At 34.1% G+C, this 19,309-nt stretch overlaps 3 protein-coding genes across 3 annotated transcripts in view; all 3 read right to left on the minus strand.

The window, feature by feature from the left end:
• Nucleotides 1-706: 706 nt before the first annotated feature.
• LOC138124161 (receptor-type tyrosine-protein phosphatase S-like) lies at nt 707-8,164 on the minus strand. The gene is made up of 25 exons (XM_069039110.1): nt 8,099-8,164; nt 7,877-7,978; nt 7,723-7,827; nt 7,524-7,663; nt 7,267-7,468; nt 6,880-7,209; nt 6,524-6,763; nt 6,334-6,468; nt 6,143-6,273; nt 5,908-6,085; nt 5,751-5,848; nt 5,171-5,657; nt 4,888-5,117; nt 4,766-4,838; nt 3,753-3,937; nt 3,168-3,706; nt 2,898-3,117; nt 2,760-2,847; nt 2,633-2,703; nt 2,177-2,574; nt 1,738-2,114; nt 1,486-1,691; nt 1,153-1,436; nt 963-1,098; nt 707-909 (listed from the first exon to the last, which is right to left on the minus strand). Exons 6-25 carry the CDS (start codon nt 7,124-7,126, stop codon nt 832-834), a joined length of 4,401 nt encoding a protein of 1,466 aa, XP_068895211.1. The 5' UTR covers nt 7,127-7,209; nt 7,267-7,468; nt 7,524-7,663; nt 7,723-7,827; nt 7,877-7,978; nt 8,099-8,164; the 3' UTR covers nt 707-831.
• Nucleotides 8,165-10,475: 2,311 nt separating this feature from the next.
• Nucleotides 10,476-19,309, minus strand: part of LOC138124158 (receptor-type tyrosine-protein phosphatase S-like) — a 76,313-nt gene continuing 67,479 nt past the window's right edge. The window contains exon 24 of the mRNA XM_069039094.1: nt 10,476-10,654. Within this exon, the coding sequence (XP_068895195.1) occupies nt 10,577-10,654 (78 nt within the window). The 3' untranslated portion in view covers nt 10,476-10,576. The remainder of the gene's footprint in view (nt 10,655-19,309) is intronic.
• On the minus strand, nt 13,297-19,024 carry LOC138124162 (uncharacterized). Its single transcript, XM_069039112.1, has 16 exons — nt 18,780-19,024; nt 18,626-18,730; nt 18,418-18,566; nt 18,152-18,362; nt 17,765-18,094; nt 16,997-17,236; nt 16,807-16,941; nt 16,620-16,750; nt 16,387-16,561; nt 16,230-16,327; nt 15,650-16,136; nt 15,370-15,596; nt 15,248-15,320; nt 14,245-14,429; nt 13,660-14,198; nt 13,297-13,609 (listed from the first exon to the last, which is right to left on the minus strand). Exons 1-16 carry the CDS (start codon nt 18,925-18,927, stop codon nt 13,444-13,446), a joined length of 3,399 nt encoding a protein of 1,132 aa, XP_068895213.1. The 5' UTR covers nt 18,928-19,024; the 3' UTR covers nt 13,297-13,443.

Consider the following 19,309-nt stretch of genomic DNA (forward strand, 5'->3'; position numbering starts at 1 on the left):
AGACCGCAAACAATTTGACACTGATTCGAGATGTCTTTATATTCGATGTCCCGCAGGCATCCGTTTTGGGACCTACACTATTTTGTCTATACTCTATACGAGTGACTTTGCTGAAAGTACATATTCGAATACGTTATTATTGGGAGAGGAGGCAACAGTAATCGACATCCACTTCCACAGTGATAGCTATAGCAAAACATTCAAAGAAATAATATCAATTTCTAACTTTGATATTAAATTAAACAAATTATGTTCTAATACAGAAAAACTCAAGTCGTACAAACGATCCAAAATTTATGTCGATGATAAACTCAGTTAGCAAACCCACATATGGTACATTTCCATCAAAATTTCACAAAATAACTTCACGGACGCCCTCAGCGGAGATAATAACTTCACGGACGCTCCTCAGCGGAGATAATAACTTCACGGACGCAGGTCAGCTCGTTAGATGCCATGACAATGAAGTGACACTTTAGCATTATCAATGCAGCGGTGCAATGTCATATTTTACAGACGTTTGAAGAAAAAAAGGGTTATTGATTTATTTTTAAACATCAGACGTGAAATATGTTATGGTATGCATGAATGTACAAATCATGTATGATTTAGCAATAGTTTATCGTTTAGTTTGTAAATATAATGAAGAAATTATAAACAAATTAAAAGCATAACGCAAGAGTTGTAAGGTGACAGATTATAGACATTTTTCAACCTCAATATTTTTAATATTTTTTGTTACATTACACATTTCAGTTTTCATTATAAAAATTGCAACAACAGTACGTACTAATTTTTATGTTGTCTTATCCACTCTATTGCTTTTCTGATCTAACCATTAAAGTTATCATACATTTTAAACTCTCGAAGGTATTCCACAGCTGCCCAATATAAAAATTCAAGTTGTTCCTAAAAAAAATGTGTTGTTAAAACGTCACGAAGCAAGTCCGACGCCATATTACGACAGATTGGACACACTGAGGACGACCTTGCCTAACAGTCTTGACCGCAGAAAAAACATCACAGTTGTGGTCCATATTCATCTTTTCTAGTAAGTAAGCCAAAGCTGCAAAAAGTCCGCTGGCAGTTGCTCCATCACTAAAAATCATTACCATTCGATTTAAAACGACCAACTAACTACCCTTAACATACTAGCAACTGACTATAATTTGATTGCTGCTTTTCATGACTCTTTTCCACACGAGAATTAAGTCTTTTACATTAGCTGGCACTAGAGTTTCACGTTTCCAGTTTTTCATATTTATGATGTTGACGATTTTCTTCTTCGACTCTTCTTTCACATCACTGACTTTCAATCTAATTGTGTCGTGTGAGTCTTCTGTCGTTCGGTTAAGAAAAGTGACCTCCATGGAATCATTGGAATCACCAAAGGACCAACGCCGTTCCTTGCGGGTAGGCCAGAAACGTGGACAGCTCTGTAAAAGCAGTCCATCAGGTTTTTGAGTGCAAATAGAACCTACTTACTTGGTCGTTCTGAACGATTTCGTTCAAAGACACTATTGTGTCTATTTCGTATTCTAGGATCAACGTCCAAAAGTCCTCAACAGTGTTGGGCATGGGTTGTTGCGTTAATATGAATTTTCTGGGGTAACGGTAACAGTCCACACTCACGGCGTTGATGTAATTTGACGAGTTCTTCACAGTTATAGGTAAAAATACTTGCGAGTGACCTAAGGTTCATCCAGTTAGAGCAGACAAGAGTATAAGTGTTATTACCTGGTAATATTTGAGAAAATCGATTTTTGGCCTTTTCTTCGTCAGTCAATTGATGATGTAGTTTAAACATTGTTCGTTGGTACTGATCGATCGCTTTAGCCAAGTGTTGCACTAGCAAATTCATGGCTTTCAGATTTACAGCTTTATCAACATTGCTCTCAAATTTTTCATTAATGGGGATCGAAAAATCTTGTCCGAACAAATATTCCAGTACCACACGGTGAGCAAAAATGTACTGGTCTACGGTACTGACGAGGCCAATTCTTGCGTTTCTTATTCTCCTCAGAATCTCGGGAAAATCGACTTGATTTTCATGATTTGCCATTTTTAAAATTATGTCGCATAGAATCAAAGTTCCTGTTCGTCCACATCCCGCACTGCAGTAAGTACATACTCCAGTAGTAGTTCCGGCGAAGATAGATATTGAAAAGATACTTACTTGCAATGTACCACCATAGGGACCGTGTGTATGTCCTCTATCTGTTTCATAAATGAGGTGAAAGCTTGAAGGCATAAAGGCACTCCACGGTCGGGCCACGTTATGTACTGAAAATGTTGAACAAAATGTGTCGTGTTTTCATATTTTACCTGTAGATTTCGCTCGATGTAATCGGGAAAATTTTTTGTCGACACATTTTCGATCAGAAATTTTCCAAATCTGCATGTTGACGTGAAATCGGGCCAGTACTGTTCGCATTTAACGATCCCATTTTCTCGCACTTCTGTTAACATGACAATTGTTGTAACGTTTTCTTGGCATATCATTAGCCAAAAGTCTTGTACTGTTGTTGGCAGAGGTGCTTGGGTCGCAATAAAGGCTTTGGGAGTGTCGTAACCCTTGCAAAATTATTTTATTTGTAATTTGGTGTATCGATGCAGCAAAAGAGTTACTCACGTTGACATAATTGGCGTTGATGTAGTCGCCTTCTTCATCGTTGTACTCTAAAACCACTCGCGTGTCATCGTCTATAAATTAGCTATGAACTTCTAACTGTAAAGATTTGCTGAATTGTTAATCTTACAAGCAATTGTATTTTTGTAGCGATTCTTTGGAAAATTTTCGGGAAGTCGCCCGCAATCACATTTCTTCAGGCCTTCTTTAGGTACTGCCTGCAATAAAAATCGCGTAAGCTCATTCAATTTAATAAATGAAAAGAAACCTCAAATTGTTGAGTTATTTGGTTATCTTCGGGATCATCTTCTAGTGATGTCAAAAAATATTGTTCGAGATCACTAATTTTAATGGGTTTGGAAATTTCTGTGTTATTGTTCAGTAAAGGTGACTCCCTCTGATTATTTCTTTTTGGTATAAGTTCAAATATTTCAGAAATATTAATATTTTTTTGCCCGGTCTTGAACGGAAACTTTTTATATTTACATCTAAAACATGAAATGTAACATTCGCTTAATAGTTTCGTTGGAAAACAAACGCATAACAAAGAAATCCGCATATCAAAATCGTCATGGTGACAATGATGATTCCAGTCATTATAAGAATTCCAGCATTACTTGTGTGCATCCTTTTATTTGATTCATAAACCGTTAAACCATCATCATCATTATGAATCACGTACAGGAGATGAGTGCGATTCTTCACAGAAATACTTTTGTTAAACATGTCACCAAGTTCTAATTCTAAACTATCGTTCTGAAAAGATGACATTTTAACAATCCATTTGCTCTCATTTTGATCTGAATTATTTAGTAATGATCTGTATGTATTTTTTATTTTTTCTTCAGTATATTTTTCATCATTTTTCACTAATAACGCAGAGAAATTTCCGTTGGATTTGTCAGGTTTTGGAATTAAAAGAAAACATTTCAAGGACGAACACCATCCGACAATAGGTATTGATGAGTAACTAAGAAACAGTGAATAAGTAGTTGCGTTTATTTTCGCTCTTTCACCGTCGAATTTATTTATTCCCCATACGCAAATTCTATAGACATTTTCTTCCTCAACTGGAATCTAATACCGAATATTAAGATCTGCGCTCTAAACCCAAGCAACTTACCGTATAATTATACGTTCGTTGATACTTTCTTTCTGTAATATTATAAGGTTCCATGATTTGCTCGTTTATTTCAATCCCAAATTTTTCTAAAGGGCCGTTCATAACAAGTGGGTGATCCCATGATAAAATAATTTCTTTAGGTTTAGTGGATAAGTTAATTTTTAAATTTGGCGGAGCTTGACAACCTGCAGTTACAATATGATCATCCAAAAAAAAAAAAAAAAACAGGCAGTGGAAAACAACTTCTGAAAATGTACGGCTAGCTAACAAAATGGATGGAAGGGAAGAGTGCAGGATACTGACGGAATGCTGGAGAGAACAGAAATAGAGTAAGGAGGAGAAGGAGAGAGAGAATTGCTACCAGAGGGACGGGTATCTCAGTGGAAAGACTGAAAGCAGAAGGGAAATGGATGAATGCAGAGCTGACGGAGTGAAAAGGACAAAGCACACACAAGCAGGAGATAAGGAAGAGAATTAAAGAATCAAGGTACAACAGGGAGTATGAGAGGTGTACGACAGAGGAAATTCCGGAGTATCTGGGGAGAGAGAGTGCAAGAGAGAGAAAAATGGTGGCAGATTCAGAATGAGGAGAGAGAAAACAGGTATTGGACGGAAGGAGAGGAAGGTGCAAGATGTGCTGTGAAGAGAGAGAGACGATGGAGCACATGTAGAATGGATGGGGCGAAATGAGAGAGGGAGGGAATGGACCGGAGAGAAATACTGACCGAATAGACGGCATAAAGACAGAAAGGAGATGGGATGGATGAAAGAGATATGGAAGAGGAGAGAAACGAGAAAGAAGGAGAGGGGTGGGGGATAGGGATTGAAAAGGTTCTTTTGTTTGGAAAGTTTTGGAACTGTTACTTTATGTTTATAATCAGAAAATAAAGTATGTCACTATTTTCTTCGCGTCCATCTCGAAAATAGACAGTTTAGTAAGTTACGTAGCATGTTTTTCAAAATTTTGTTTTCCACAGGCGCTCCTTAACTATTTTGTTTTGTTGATCACTAACCTTCCTGGATCGTTTGATTTGTTACATTTACCTCATTTCCCCCTTCTTGAACACCTTCGTTTTTCGCTTGTACCTATGAATTAAGTTTTTTATTTTAATCATAATAATTTCGTATTATTTACGATAATGTTGTAGTTGGTCTGATTTTTTAACTCCTTGAATGTAGCACACCAGAAATCATCCCATAATTCGCAAGATGTATTTGAAGAAAAATTTTGCGTTGTTTTACCATCCTTAAGAGTGATGTTGAAAAGCGAGACATTTCCTGTTGGTGGATATGGAGCTTGCCACTTAATCCACAAATCACTTTCGTTTTTGCAAAATACGGCTAAATTTCGTACCGCTTGAGGTTCTGTAAGACATTGGTAAATTAAAGGAATTTACGTTGAAAGATTGTAAATTTACTCCCAGGTGGAGTCCTTATTGTCCCATAAGTCCTGCTTATACTATTATTTCCTCTGATTGCGGTTACATTAACCCTGTAATCGGAGAATGGTTTTAAACCCTGAATTTGTTCATTGAATGAATCATTATGTTTAGTCAGAGCAATTTCTGTAAATTGAATTTCCTTGTTACACCACTGACTGACGCACTGATACATTAATTTGTAATTTAGTTCACCGTTGAATCCTTCACAGGATTCTAATTCTATGTGAACGCTGTTTCCTTGCAACGTGATTTTTTTAGGTAATTCTAATGTTGCATTGATGTCTGATGACGAATTTGGAGATCTAACACTGACTTGATCGATTAATAGTTTTAATTTTTTTGTGTTTTTGCTAAATAGTTGTATGTTGCATGTTGTAAAATTTTGTGGAACACCAATCATTAGATTTGTTTCGTTTGTAGAAGTACTTCCGTTAGTGCGTTGTTCACAAAAGTCTTTAAAACACTGAAATTATAATAATAATTACACAGAATTTATTTAGTTAAGTAGATTTAATTAAGCGTATTGAAAGTATTAAGAAAATATTTTTCTACCCACCTTGTACTCGATAAGATATGTCACAACATTTTCCCTACCGGGTGAAATCCACGTTAAATTTATACTTGTATGATTTATTATTATTGCTTCCAGCGTTTCTAAGGTTCATTCATTCATTTAATTTAATTTGAATGAAAATAGAAATTCTGCAACTTACTGCGACTTGTTAATAATGTCTTCAGTTCATCGGTAAATGACTGATTTTGGACTATCAATATAATTCTTATTTCGTATTCTAACTTTGTTGTCGACAAATTACTGATTGTTTCATTCACATTGCCGCCATTGTTGAAATGTTTTGGCTGTAAATAATTGTGAAACATTTTTTGGTTACTCTGAAACATCACAATTATTATTAATCTGCAAACATTATTGTTGCTATTATTTCACACGTTTTTATATTGAATCTGGTAATATTCAGGTTTCTTTGCACTCTGGTCATATGTCATATTTACAAAAACCGTCAGCGAATGTTCCTTTATAGATATTAAATCAGGTGGTTGCATTAAAACTGGTAGAGTTTCTAAAATTTTGATGATTATTATTAACCATAATTAAGACTTCCGTAATTTTATGTTTATACCATCACATAGATAATCTGGGTAATCCTGAAAAAACTTTTTTTTGCATTTCGTACACCCTTTTATTTTGTCACAGGTTTCGCAGTTGGCACCACAGTTTAAACTACAGTTCATCCCCCAACGCCCAGAATCACAAGCTACGAATCATTATTAAACATAATTGTTTTACAGCTTTTTTACATATCAACAAACTTTTGTTGCAGAATTCTCCTTCATATCCCCAAGCGCACGAGCAGTTAGAGTTTTCTGAACATATCTTATAAGTTTCGCAGTTAGGATACGATTTTCCAAGAACTTGACTGCAACTTATATTACAATGTTTTCCAATATAACCTTTCTTTTCGCAAATTTTTGTATCCGCTAGATTTGTGTCAAGAACTTTACATGTAGAGCTATACGATATGTTTGTAGGTAAAATTATGTTATTAGTATCTGAAACAAATATTAATGTTGATATCAAATTCAATAATAAACATGTAGATAGAACTTATTCTATTTCGTTTTGATTATAATAATATTAAAAAATAAATAAACTGAAAGGATATTACCTACTAAAGGTCTGCAAAAAGCAATATTATCGACCGCCCAATAACCTTCTTTATTATCATTCGAACGTCCGCGGAAAAACATGAGTTTTGCGTTTTCTGAAAGATTATTTTTGATTTCTACTTCTATTTTCTTCCATTCCTTCAACGAATTTTCTTTGTTGAATCCAGTAACTGTTTCGTTAACCGTTTCGTTGCCTGACTTTAATGTTACGTTTAAGTAACAATCCATATCCACAGAGACAAACATGGAAATACATAAATGTTTTGAAAAATGTGAAATGTCAAGGTGGCTGTCATTTTCACTAATGCGATTAGAATATCTAAATTTGTCTAATGAAAAAAATTAATTACTTATTTTGTGTTAATAGATATATTGCAAATTCTTACGTTTCGCTATTTTAATTTTGCCATTTTCACCAAAAAGCAACCATTGTGCAGTAAAATTTAAAGAACCTATTGATTTACCGTCATATAGGTTCTTTAATAGGTAATCTTTTTTATTCTCATTCTGATTTTGATTTTCATTGTTAATATTTTCAATGTTCAACGCATAATGGGACCACTTGCAAAAATGTTGGTTTGTGTCTAGCTAAAGATATCAGTTTTCATTTAAACTACAGAAAAACATGTTCTGTTGTACCTACTTTTTTTACTTTAAAAGACGTTTCATTCTTCTCACCGTCACCAGTTAATTTGAACACCAAATCATTTTTATGACACACGGAGAAAGTTAGAATTGAGTTATTTTCTAACTTAATGGATGAAAATTTTGAAACTTCGAAACCTATAGTGCCAGTAATGAAAGATTAATTTTAACAAGACAACTTTCCTTGCTGCACTTACTTTCCCAACGTATATCAGTGATAGGGCGATACTGAGAAATATTATTTGATATAAGCCAATCGTCATTCACCCAAATGTCTAGTAGAATTTGTGTTCGATTTAGTCCTATAAAAATAAAAATAAAATATTGTTGCACACGTGAAAATGTTTTTACCTTTTTGATGGACAACTGGCGAAATATAAAGCCCAGAGTACACTGATTCATCAGTGAGAACACACGTAACATTGTCGTTTTTAATTAATGTAATTACTTCAGCTAGAATAAATGTCCTTGTTAAAATATAACACAAGTATAACCACATATTTTTGCAGTTCTGGACAATCTTTCAAGATTGATTAATTTTCACGAGATATTTTATCTTAACGTTTGACTCACCGTTAAAAAAATAAACAATCGTGTCAACGCGATGTGTACATATGCCAATCTTTTTATCATCAGGTATTATTTATTTTGCACCAGAAAAATATTAATAAAAGTCACCTATGTATTTTTGATGGATACCAAAATAACGGCAGTTGTTCTGTCTTTCTCAGTTTTTAAAAGGAGTCTTTTGGAGCAATTTTTATTCTTCTTTCGTTTGAAAGTAATTCTTATTTGTTCTCATCCACTAACGTAAAATAAGGTGATTATGAGAAGATCAACTTATCAGATCTTATCGGTGCCCTTCAAGCCAGGTAAAGTTCAGTCGGCAGCAGCCGCCACCTATGGAACAGCAACCCTATTAGAGTAATTTTCTTATTTATCTTATTTAATTAGTTAATTAATAGCCATACAAAACAAGAATTATGTAGGTACAATTCTCACCTTTAGGACTGACATCAGAATTAAAAGAACAAACACATAATTATGTATTTTTGTTTACATGAGAAGCATCGCAGATTGCGAAATTTTCTCATAGGTGATATTTTTATTTGAATTTATTTGATTATTTGATTTATGGTCAACCGATTCAAATCGTACTCGTGCGTTCAGGTATATTCTTAAGAAATCATATGATTTACTGATTTTTTAATTCCTGTAGTAAGGTTTTTTACATATTTTGGAAAAAAGGAAATTATGACGCTCTCGTTTTATTGAAAGTTTATCAAATAATTAATACATATAAATGAATCTAAAATTTTATTCTCATTCTTTGATCACCCCCAAAATTATTGACAAACGCAATTTTTTTGTTCGACACGCCGAAACAAATACTCGTATCTGAGATCGAAAATTTCCGGCAATTTCGTACCCACTCGTTGTATTACTTATGACAACAATCAAAGGCAAAATGACAATAAAGCTTGACTGCATCGAATTTTTTTAAACTGACAGAAGTTTGATGTCCCACTTTTTATGCTCCCAATAGTACGTATAGAAATTTTTGTAATATCTAGTTGTTAAAGGTGGCTTTCCGGACTGTTTGTCGCCATGTAAACAACCTCAAAACGGCCGGAGTCCGTTAAGGATGTCCGTTATGAGCGGGAGCGGCCGTTATGAATGACGAAATAACTATAGTGACGTAGATCTAAACTTTATTTTTCAACTTTTTTACAATTGGTACAATAATTAATGTTTAATGTTATAGGACACACCTTGAATTAATCGAAATCCGTATGCCACTAGCAGATGTAGACGAGATCGAAGATGATGCTTCAAAATTTTAACACCAACACAAGCGCGATTTTGCATGTAATAAAGATGACCTCACTTGCTCTGCGGCCATCCGGTCATCGGGAATATCTTGATCGCGATTTTTTATTGATTTCAGTCGTTTATTTTCAACGGAAAGTTAAGTGTGGAACAAATCTAACAAATAACAGCAAATGTAGATGATATCGAAGATAATGCTTCACAATTTTAACACTAACACAAGCACGATTTTGCAGGCAATAACGATGACCTCACTTCCGGACATCAGGAATATCTTGATTGCGATTCTTTATTGATTTCATTCATTTATTTTCAACGGAAAGTTAAGAGTTAAACAAATCTGACAAACAACATTGAGACAATTTTTTTTCACAAACAACGGTTGACATGACGACGTCCACTGCACACTTATTAATCATTCGGTTTTTTCAATGGCGTTGAAAAAAATGTATTTCAAAAAAATAATTGTGAACGAATCGTAGAGATATTACATATACAGTGTGGAACAAAATGATTTACTTCTAGTTACCTTTGGAATTTTTGCACGTGTAAATTTTCCTGTACCGCTCTACTTTTTTTTTGAAGTGCCGAACTATTAATTCTGTCAATAAATGTCATCAATCAAATTGACAATTTTTACAATTTACTAAATTGAATTAACAAACGTTGGTGGCCACTTTCAACACTAGCTGTGACATGCTTTGGTTAGCTCCTTTTTAATTTCAATCTTTACTTTGCATTCATATCATCCCTTCGCAATAAATCACATTTGGAATTTTGGAATATTTTGAGGTTAAGCTTTCTTTTTTTTTGTAGAGCGGCATTTCGTATTTTTACAAGGGTAATGCAAAGGTAACTAGATGTAAATCATTTTATTCCACACTGTATAAAAACTATTGTACAATACACGTCCGTTAGGGCCTTTACTCCCTCGCCAGTATTATTCGACTCGCTCTGCGAGCTCGTCTCACAAAATCTCTGGCTCGGCCGTAAAGGCTATCCTAACGGAGTTCTACTGTAAAATACTACATATTTTCAACCTTGACATTTTAAATATTTTTTGTCAGATGACACGTTTCTGTTTTAATTTATTATAAAATTGCAAACAATAACACTCAGCAATGCAATGTATATAGAAATAATCACATTATCTACATTTCCATTTCCATTATCTGTCATGACTAATTTTTGTTGTATTATCCACTCTATTGTTTTCCTAATCTAACCATTAAAATTATCATAAATTTTAAACTCTCGAAGGTATTCCACCGCTGCCCAATATAAAAATTCAAGTTGTTCCTAAAAAAAAATGTGTTGTTAAAACGTCACGAATCAAGTCCGACGCCATATTACGACAGATTGGGCACACTGAGGACGACCTTCCCTTTGCCTTGCCTTGCTGCTTTTCATTACTCTTTTCCACACGAGAATCAAGTCTTTTACATTAGCTGGCACTAGAGTTTCACGTTTCCAGTTTTTCATATTTATGATGTTGACGATTTTCTTCTTCGACTCCTCTTTTACATCATTGATTTTCACTCTAATTGTGTCGTGTGAGTCTTCTTTTGTTCGGTTAAGAAAAGTGATCTCCATGGAATCACCAAAGGACCAAAGCCGTTCCTTGCGGGTTGGCCAGAAACGTGGACAGCTCTGTAAAAGCAGCTCATACGGTTTTTACCCTAAATAGAACCTACTTACTTGATCGTCCTGAACGATTTCATTCAGAGACACTATTGTGTCTATTTCGTATTCTAGGGTCAACGTCCAAAAGTCCTCAACGGTGTTGGGCATGGGTTGTTGCGTTAATATGAATTTTCTGGGGTAACGGTAACAGTCCACACTCACGGCGTTGATGTAATTTGACGAGTTCTTCACAGTTAAAGGTAAAAATACTTGCGAGTGACCTAAGGTTCATCCGGTTAGAGGAGACAAGAGGATAAGTGTTATTACCTGGTAATATTTGAGAAAATCGATTTTTGGCCTTTTCTTCGTCAGTCAATTGATGATGTAGTTTAAACATTGTTCGTTGGTACTGATCGATCGCTTTAGCCAAGTGTTGCATTAGCAAATTCGTGGCTTTCAGATTTACAGCTTTATCAACATTGCTCTCAAATTTTTCATTAATGGGAATCGAAAAATCTTGTCCGAACAAATATTCCAGTACCACACGGTGAGCAAAAATGTACTGGTCTACGGTACTGACGAGACCAATCCTTGCGTTTCTTATTCTCCTCAGAATCCCGGGAAAATCGACTTGATTTTCATGATTTGCCATTTTTAGAATTATGTAGCACAGAAACAAAGTTCCTGTTCGTCCACATCCCGCACTAGAGTAGGTACTCCAGTAGCAGTCCCGGTGAAGAAAAAAATTTTTTTTTATTTTACGCAAAAGCTTCAGAGGAATAACATTTTTTGCTTCATTTGAAACAACCATTTCCGTTATTAAAATTCCCATATTGGTATACTGCATTCTTAAATTAACATTTTCTGTTAAAATTTTGACTTGAAATTTAATTTTGTTATAAATTTTATTACAATTGGCCTTGTTTTTTTGACAAACTACTTATTACTGTTTCAAAATGTTGCCTTTAGAACAAAGAATTTATTTAATCCAGTGTTGGACCGGTTTTCGTCACATAATTACAAAATTTAATGAAAAATTTCCCAACACTTATGTATCACGCATGGGTGTTCAGAAGCTTAAACTTCGATACTTTTATATTTAATCGTTTGATTTAAAAAAAAAAAAGTAAAATATTTTTTCTGCATTTTCTTTTATTTTAATGTTAAGTCTTCCTCTGTGTCGAAGAAGATTTTTAAAAACAGAAATGGGGGTTTGAAATGAAGTAAAAAATGTTATTCTTCTGAAGTTTTTGTGTAAAATCAAATCAAATCAAATCTTGTGAACTCAATCCGGGCATATACGGTAGATGGTACTGAACTTCTGCAGCCATAATGTAAGCTCTGAAAGGTTTCTCCTGTGGCAAGATATCTAAGTGTTAGCAATAATCGAGTTCTGGGTGAAATACGGGGTCATTACAAATGTTTGTCACAACTAGTGGGCGTAGCGGCGCACCTAAAGCATAGCGCACAGCCACCTACGATGGGACAATCATTTATAATGAGTAATGACCCTGTACATTCTTTAAAGGTTGTGTTTTGTCTACAGATTTTTGCGCCCACTTGATAGCAAGTCGTCAAAAGTTCTTGTTGACATTCTTATAAAATTTTTGAAACTCTCTTTATCCTCCACGACCAGTTCCTCGAAAACTAAATTTGATAATCCACGTCCAAAATATAGCCTGTCCAGCCATTTACGTCCAAAATCTCCTTGTGCTACTTTTTTTTAATAGTAATTTGCGCAAGTCAAGCAATAGCAGTAATAGGTTAAGTAAGTCGCCTGCCAACATTCCATATTTTTGTTTTTTTATCATTCTCCGTGAATCCATTCGGCACAATTAAATCACAACGACGTGCAATAATTACACCCGAGAAGATTACATGTTACACTTTCCCCGACTTTCTAGGTTAGTTTTGTTGTCTCGTCTGTCAACAACGCTAAACATCAACGAACAATCTTAAGGAAACTCATAACGACTCATAACAATGTAAACATTGACTTTCTCATCTCGTCAAATTTGTCATCTCTTAAGTATTCCTAAGCCTTTCTTATGATTTTTGCCTGTGAAAAATTATAAGTAAAATCATATAATGTAAACACGCTTTTACGAATTGCCTGTAATAAATATCGAGTAAGCTCATTCAATTAAATAAATAAAACGAAACCTCAAATTGTTGAGTTATTTGGTTATCTTCGGGATCATCTTCCAATGATGTTAAAAAATATTGTTCGAGATCATTAATTTTTATGGGTTTTGAAATTTCTGTGTTATTGTTCAGTAAAGTTGGCTTACTCTGTGTTGCGGCGTTGTACCACAGGAAAAGAATTGTTGGTTTTTAAAAATTTAATCACTTCAAAACAATAACATTAATAAAGTATAAATGATTCGATTGTATACAAAGGATGGTTATGTCTGTTTGAATTGTCTGATTTCTATCTGTCTCGTCCTGTGTGATGCGTCTTCCTTTTAAGGGAGGGTGGTGGGGTGTGGTCCTCCCTGGTCAGGTACCTTAACTAACGGTACAGGTCGGTCCTGTACACTCCGAACATTCCTTTTTGGTATGAGTTCAAATATTTCAGCAATATTCATGTGTTCTTGCCCGGTCTTGAACGGAAACTTTTTATATTTACATCTAAAACATCAAATGTAACATTCGCTTAACAGTTTCGTTGGAAAACAAACGCATAACAAAGAAATCCGCATATCAAAATCGTCATGGTGACAATGATGATTCCAGTGATTGTAAGAATGTCAGCATTACTTATGTGCATCCTTTGATTTGATTCATAAACAGTTAAACCATCATCATCATTATGAATCACGTACAGGAGATGAGTGCGATTCTTCACAGAAATACTTTTGTTAAACATGTCACCAAGTTCTAATTCTAAACTATCGTTCTGAAAAGATGACATTTTAACAATCCATTTGCTCTCATTTTGATCTGAATTATTTAGTAATGATCTGTATGTATTTTTTATTTTTTCTTCAGTATATTTTTCATCATTTTTCACTAATAACGCAGAGAAATTTCCGTTGGATTTGTCAGGTTTTGGAATTAAAAGAAAACATTTCAAGGACGAACACCATCCGACAATAGGTATTGATGAGTAACTAAGAAACAGTGAATAAGTAGTTGCGTTTATTTTCGCTCTTTCACCATCGAATTTATTTATTCCCCATACGCTAATTCTATAGACATTTTCTTCCTCAACTGGAATCTAATACCGAATATTAAGATCTGCGCTCTAAACCCAAGCAACTTACCTTATAATTATACGTTCGTTGATACTTTTTTTCAGTAATGTTGTAAGCCGACATAATTTGCTCGTTTATTTCAATCCCAAATTTTTCTAAAGGGCCGTTCATAATAAGTGGATGATCCCATGATAAAATAATTTCTTTAGGTTTAGTGGATAAGCTAATTTTTAAATTTGGCGGAGCTCGACACTCTGCAATTACGATATGATCATCCAAAAAAAAAAAAAAAAACAGGCAGTAGAAAACACAACTTCTGAAAACGTACGGCTAGCTAACAAAATGGATGGAAGGGAAGAGTACTGACGGAATGCTGGAGAGAACAGAAATAGAATAAGGAGGAGAAGGAGAGAGAGAATTGCTACCAGAGGAACGGGTATCCCAGTGAAGAAGTGGAAAGACTGAGAACAGAAGGGAAATGGATGAGTGCAGAGCTGACGGAGTGAAAGAGACAAAGCACAGACCAGCAAGAGAGAAGGGAGAGAATCAAAGAATCAAGGTACAACAGGGTGTATGAGAGGTGTATGACAGAGGAAATTCCGGAGTACCTACCTGGGGAGAGAGAGTGCAAGAGAGACAAAAATGGTGGCAGATTCAGGACAGGTATTGGACGGGAGGAAAGAAAAGAAGGTGCAGGATGTGCTACGAAGAGAGAGAGAGAGACGATCGAGCACATGTACTCGTAGAATGGATGCGGGAGGGAGTAGTGGGGAGAAATACTGACTGAATAGACGGGATCAAGACAGAAAGGAGATACGATGGATGAAAGAGATATGGAAGAGGCGAGAAAGGAGAGAGAAGGCGACGGGTGGGGGAGAGAGATTGAAAAGGTTATTTTGTTTGGAAAGTTTTGGAACTGTTACTTTATGTTTATAATCAAAAAATAAAGTATGTCAGTATGTTCTTCGCTTCCATCTCGAAAATAGACAGTTTAGTAAGTTACGCAGCATGTTTTTAGAAATTCTGTTTTCCACAGACGCTCTTTAACTCTTTTGTTTTGTCGATCACTAACCTTCCTGGATCGTTTGAGTTGTTACATTTACCTCATTTCCCTCCTCTTGAACACCTTCGTTTTTCGCTTGTACCTATCAATTAAGTTTTTTATTTTAATCATAATAATTTCGTATTATTTACGATAATGTTGTAGTTGGTCTGATTTTTTAACTCCTTGAATGTAGCACACCAGAAATCATCCCATAATTCACAAGGTGAATTTGAAGATTTTTTTTCTGTTTCACTATCCTTAAGAGCGATGTTGTAAAGCGACACATTTCCTGTTGGTGGATATGGAGCTTGCCACTTAATCCACAAAGCACTTCCGTTTTTGCAAAATACGGTTAAATTTCGTACCGCTTGAGGTTCTGTAAGAAATTGGTTAATTAAAGGAATTTACGTTGAAAGATTGTAAATTTACTCCCAGGTGGAGTCCTTATTGTCCCATAAGTCCTGCTTACATTATTATTTCCTCTGATTGCGATTACATTAACCCTGTAATCGGAGAATGGTTTTAAACCCTGAATTTGTTCATTGAATGAATCATTATATTTAGTCAGAGCAATTTCTCTAAATTGAATTTGCTTGTTACACCACTGACTGACGCACTGATACATTAATTTGTAATTTAGTTCACCGTTGAATCCTTCACAGGATTCTAATTCTATGTGAACGCTCTTTTCTTGCAGCGTGATTTTTTTAGGTAATTCTAATGTTGCATTGATGTCTGATGACGAATTTGGAGATCTAGCACTGACTTGATCGATTAATAGTTTTAATTTTTTTGTGTTTTTGCTAAATAGTTGTATGTTGCATGTTGTAAAATTTTGTGGAACACCAATCATTAGATTTGTTTCGTTTGTAGAAGTACTTCCGTTAGTGCTTTGTTCACAAAGGTCTTTAAAACACTGAAATTATAATAATAATTACACATAATTTATTTAGTTTAGTAGATTTAATTAAGCGTATTGAAAGTATTAAGGAAAGATTTTTCTACCCACCTCGTACTCGATAAGATATGTCACAACATTTTCCCTACCGGGTGAAATCCACGTTAAATTTATAATTGTATGATTTATGAATATTGCTTCCAGGGTTTCTAATGTTCATTCATTCATTTAATTTAATTTGAGTGAAAATAGAAAATCTGCAACTTACTGCGACTTGTTAATGTGTTCACTTTATCCGTAAATGACTGATTTTGGACTATCAATATAATTCTTATTTCGTGTTCTAACTTTGTTGTCAACAAATTACTGATTTTTTCTGTCACATTGCCGCCATTGTTGAAATGTTTTGGCTGTGAATAATTGTGAAAAATTTTTTGGTTACTCTGAAACATCACAATTATTATTAATCTGCAAATGTTATTGTTACTGTCATTTTCACACGTTTTTATACTGAATCTGGTAATATTCAGGTTTCCTTGCACTCTGGTCATATGTCATATCTACAAGAACGGTCAACGAATGTTCCGTTATAGATGTTAAAACCGGAGGTCGCATTACAACCGGTAAAGTCTCTAAAATTTTGATTTTTAGTATTAACCATGAGACTTTAGCAATTTTATCGTTATACCATTACATAGAAAGTCTGGGTAATCTTGAAAAAACTCCTTTTTGCATTTCGTACAACCGATCATATTGTCACAGGTTTCACAGTTGGGACCACAGTTTAAACTACAGTTCATCCCCCAGCGCCCAGAATCACAAGCTGCGAATCATTATTAAACATAATTGTTTTACAGCTTTTTTACATATCAACAAACTTTTGTTGCAGAATTCTCCTTCATATCCCCAGGCGCACGAGCAGTTAGAGTTTTCTAAACATATCTTATAAGTTTCGCAGTTAGGATACGATTTTCCAAGAACTTGACTGCAACTTATATTACAATGTCTTCCAATATTACCTCTATTTTGGCAATTTTTTGTATCCGCTAGATTTGTGTCAAGAACTTTACATCTAGAGCTATACGATATGTTTGTAGGTAAAATTATGTTTTTAGTATCTGAAATAAATATTAATGTTGATATCAAATTCTATAATAAACATGCAGATGGAATTTATTCTATTTCGTTTTGTTTATTATAATAAGTAATAAAATAGGTATTTATGTAACCAGTTAGGAAATGCGTTATTTTGTGTAACGAGTGGAATATTTGCGGGACGAGCGCAGCGAGATCCCGCAAAATCACACGAGTTACACAAAATTGCATTTCCTAATGTGTTACATACAAGATTTTTTCTAATTTTGACAAAAAAAAGTTTCTTCAAACGTTAAACGAAGTAATAAATTTCATTAATAATAAATTATTATTGTGTTAAAATATCAAGTAGGTAAGTAGGCACGGTTATTTTGCTTAAAAACAAAAAATATGACAGTGTCAAATTGATGATACAATAAATTTTTCCTAACCAGTTAGGAAAGATTTTACTTTTCGTAACCAGTTACCAGTTTCCCAACGTCAGTTAATTTTGAAAAGTGTCACTTTATATGTCAAAATTAGAAAAAATATATAAACTGAAAGAATATTACCTACTGATGGTCTGCAAAAAGCAATATTATCGACCGCCCAATAACCTTCTTTATTATCATTCGAACGTCCGCGGAAAAACATGAGTTTTGCGTTTTCTGTAATATTATTTTTGATTTCTATTTGTATTTTCTTCCATTCCTTCAACGAATTTTCTTTGTTGAATCCAGTAACTGTTTCGTTAACCGTTTCGTTGCCTGACTTTAATGTTAGGTTTAAGTAACAATCCATATCCACAGAGACAAACATGGAAATACATAAATGTTTAGAAAAACGTGAAATGTTAAGGTGGCTGTCATTTTCACTAATGCGATTAGAATATCTAAATTTGTCTAATAAAAAAAATTAATTACTTATTTTGTGTTGATAGATATATTGCAAATTCTTACGTTTCACTATTTTACGAGTAATTTTGTCATTTTCACCAAAAATCAACCATTCTGCAGTAAAATTTAAAGAACCTATTGATTCACCGTCATATAGGTTCTTTAATAGGTAATCTTTTTTATTCTCCTCATTCTGATTTTGATTCTGATTGTTAATATTTTCAATGTTCAACGCATAATGGGACCACTTGCAAAAATGTTGGTTTGTGTCTGGCTAGAGATATCAGTTTTCACTTAAACTACAGAAAAATATGTTCTGTTGTACCTACTTTTTTTACTTCAAAAGACCTTTCATTCTTCTTACCGTCACCAGTAAATTTGAACACCAAATAATTTTTATGACACACGGAGAAATTTAGAACTGAGTTCTTTGAGTTCTTTTCTAACTTAATGGGTGAAAATTTTGAAACTTCGAAACCTATAGTGCCAGTAATGAAAGATTAATTTTAACAAGACAACTTTCCTTGCTGCACTTACTTTCCCAACGTATATCAGTGATAGGGCGATACTGAGAAATATTATTTGATATAAGCCAATCGTCATTCACCCAAATGTCTAGTAGAATTTGTGTTCGATTTAGTCCTATAAAAATAAAAATAAAATATTGTTGCACACGTGAAAATGTTTTTACCCTTTTGATCTTCAAGTGGTGAAATGTAAAGCCCAGAGTACACTGATTCATCGGTGAGAACACACGTAACATTGTCGTTTTTAATTAATGTAATTACTTCAGCTAGAATAAATGTCCTTGTTAAAATATAACACAAGTATAACCACATATTTTTGCAGTTCTGGACAATCTTTCAAGATTGATTCATTTTCAGATTTTTTTTTTTTATCTTAATGTTTGCCTTATCATTAGTACTATTTCTACGATTTGTACATCTGACAATCTTTTTATTATCAGGTATTACATAATTATTTTTTATATTTATTTATATTTATATCAAATTATTTTTCATGAATGCCAAAATAACGGCAGTTTATTTTTAGACACAGATGCATTTTTGTTATTGTGTGATATGATTCTGTTCATTCTGATTTTGGGATCAATGTTTCTTCTTCTTTAGTTTGAAAATTCTTATTTGTTTTCATTCATTACTAATGTCAGATGACGTAATTATGGAAAGATCACCTTATCGGAACTTATCGGTGCACCTG

The sequence above is a fragment of the Tenebrio molitor genome, chromosome 2 (assembly GCF_963966145.1).
Source record: "Tenebrio molitor chromosome 2, icTenMoli1.1, whole genome shotgun sequence".
In the NCBI taxonomy this organism is placed as follows: Eukaryota; Metazoa; Arthropoda; class Insecta; order Coleoptera; family Tenebrionidae; genus Tenebrio; species Tenebrio molitor.

Bases quoted from the DNA above. Each gene is read 5' to 3' on its own strand.
- LOC138124162 (XM_069039112.1), bottom strand. From the start codon at position 18,927: ATGTGGTTATACTTGTGTTATATTTTAACAAGGACATTTATTCTAGCT. The intron at 18,567-18,625 runs GTAAGTGCAGCA...CTGGCACTATAG, and splicing joins CACTGATATACGTTGGGAAA to GTTTCGAAGTTTCAAAATTT. The intron at 14,199-14,244 runs GTAAGTTGCTTG...ATTCGGTATTAG, and splicing joins AACGAACGTATAATTATAAG to ATTCCAGTTGAGGAAGAAAA.
- LOC138124161 (XM_069039110.1), bottom strand. From the start codon at position 7,126: ATGTTTGTCTCTGTGGATATGGATTGTTACTTAAACGTAACATTAAAG. The intron at 5,118-5,170 runs GTAAATTTACAA...AATGTCTTACAG, and splicing joins AATAAGGACTCCACCTGGGA to AACCTCAAGCGGTACGAAAT. The intron at 3,938-4,765 runs GTTAGTGATCAA...TTGTAACTGCAG, and splicing joins AAATCAAACGATCCAGGAAG to GTTGTCAAGCTCCGCCAAAT.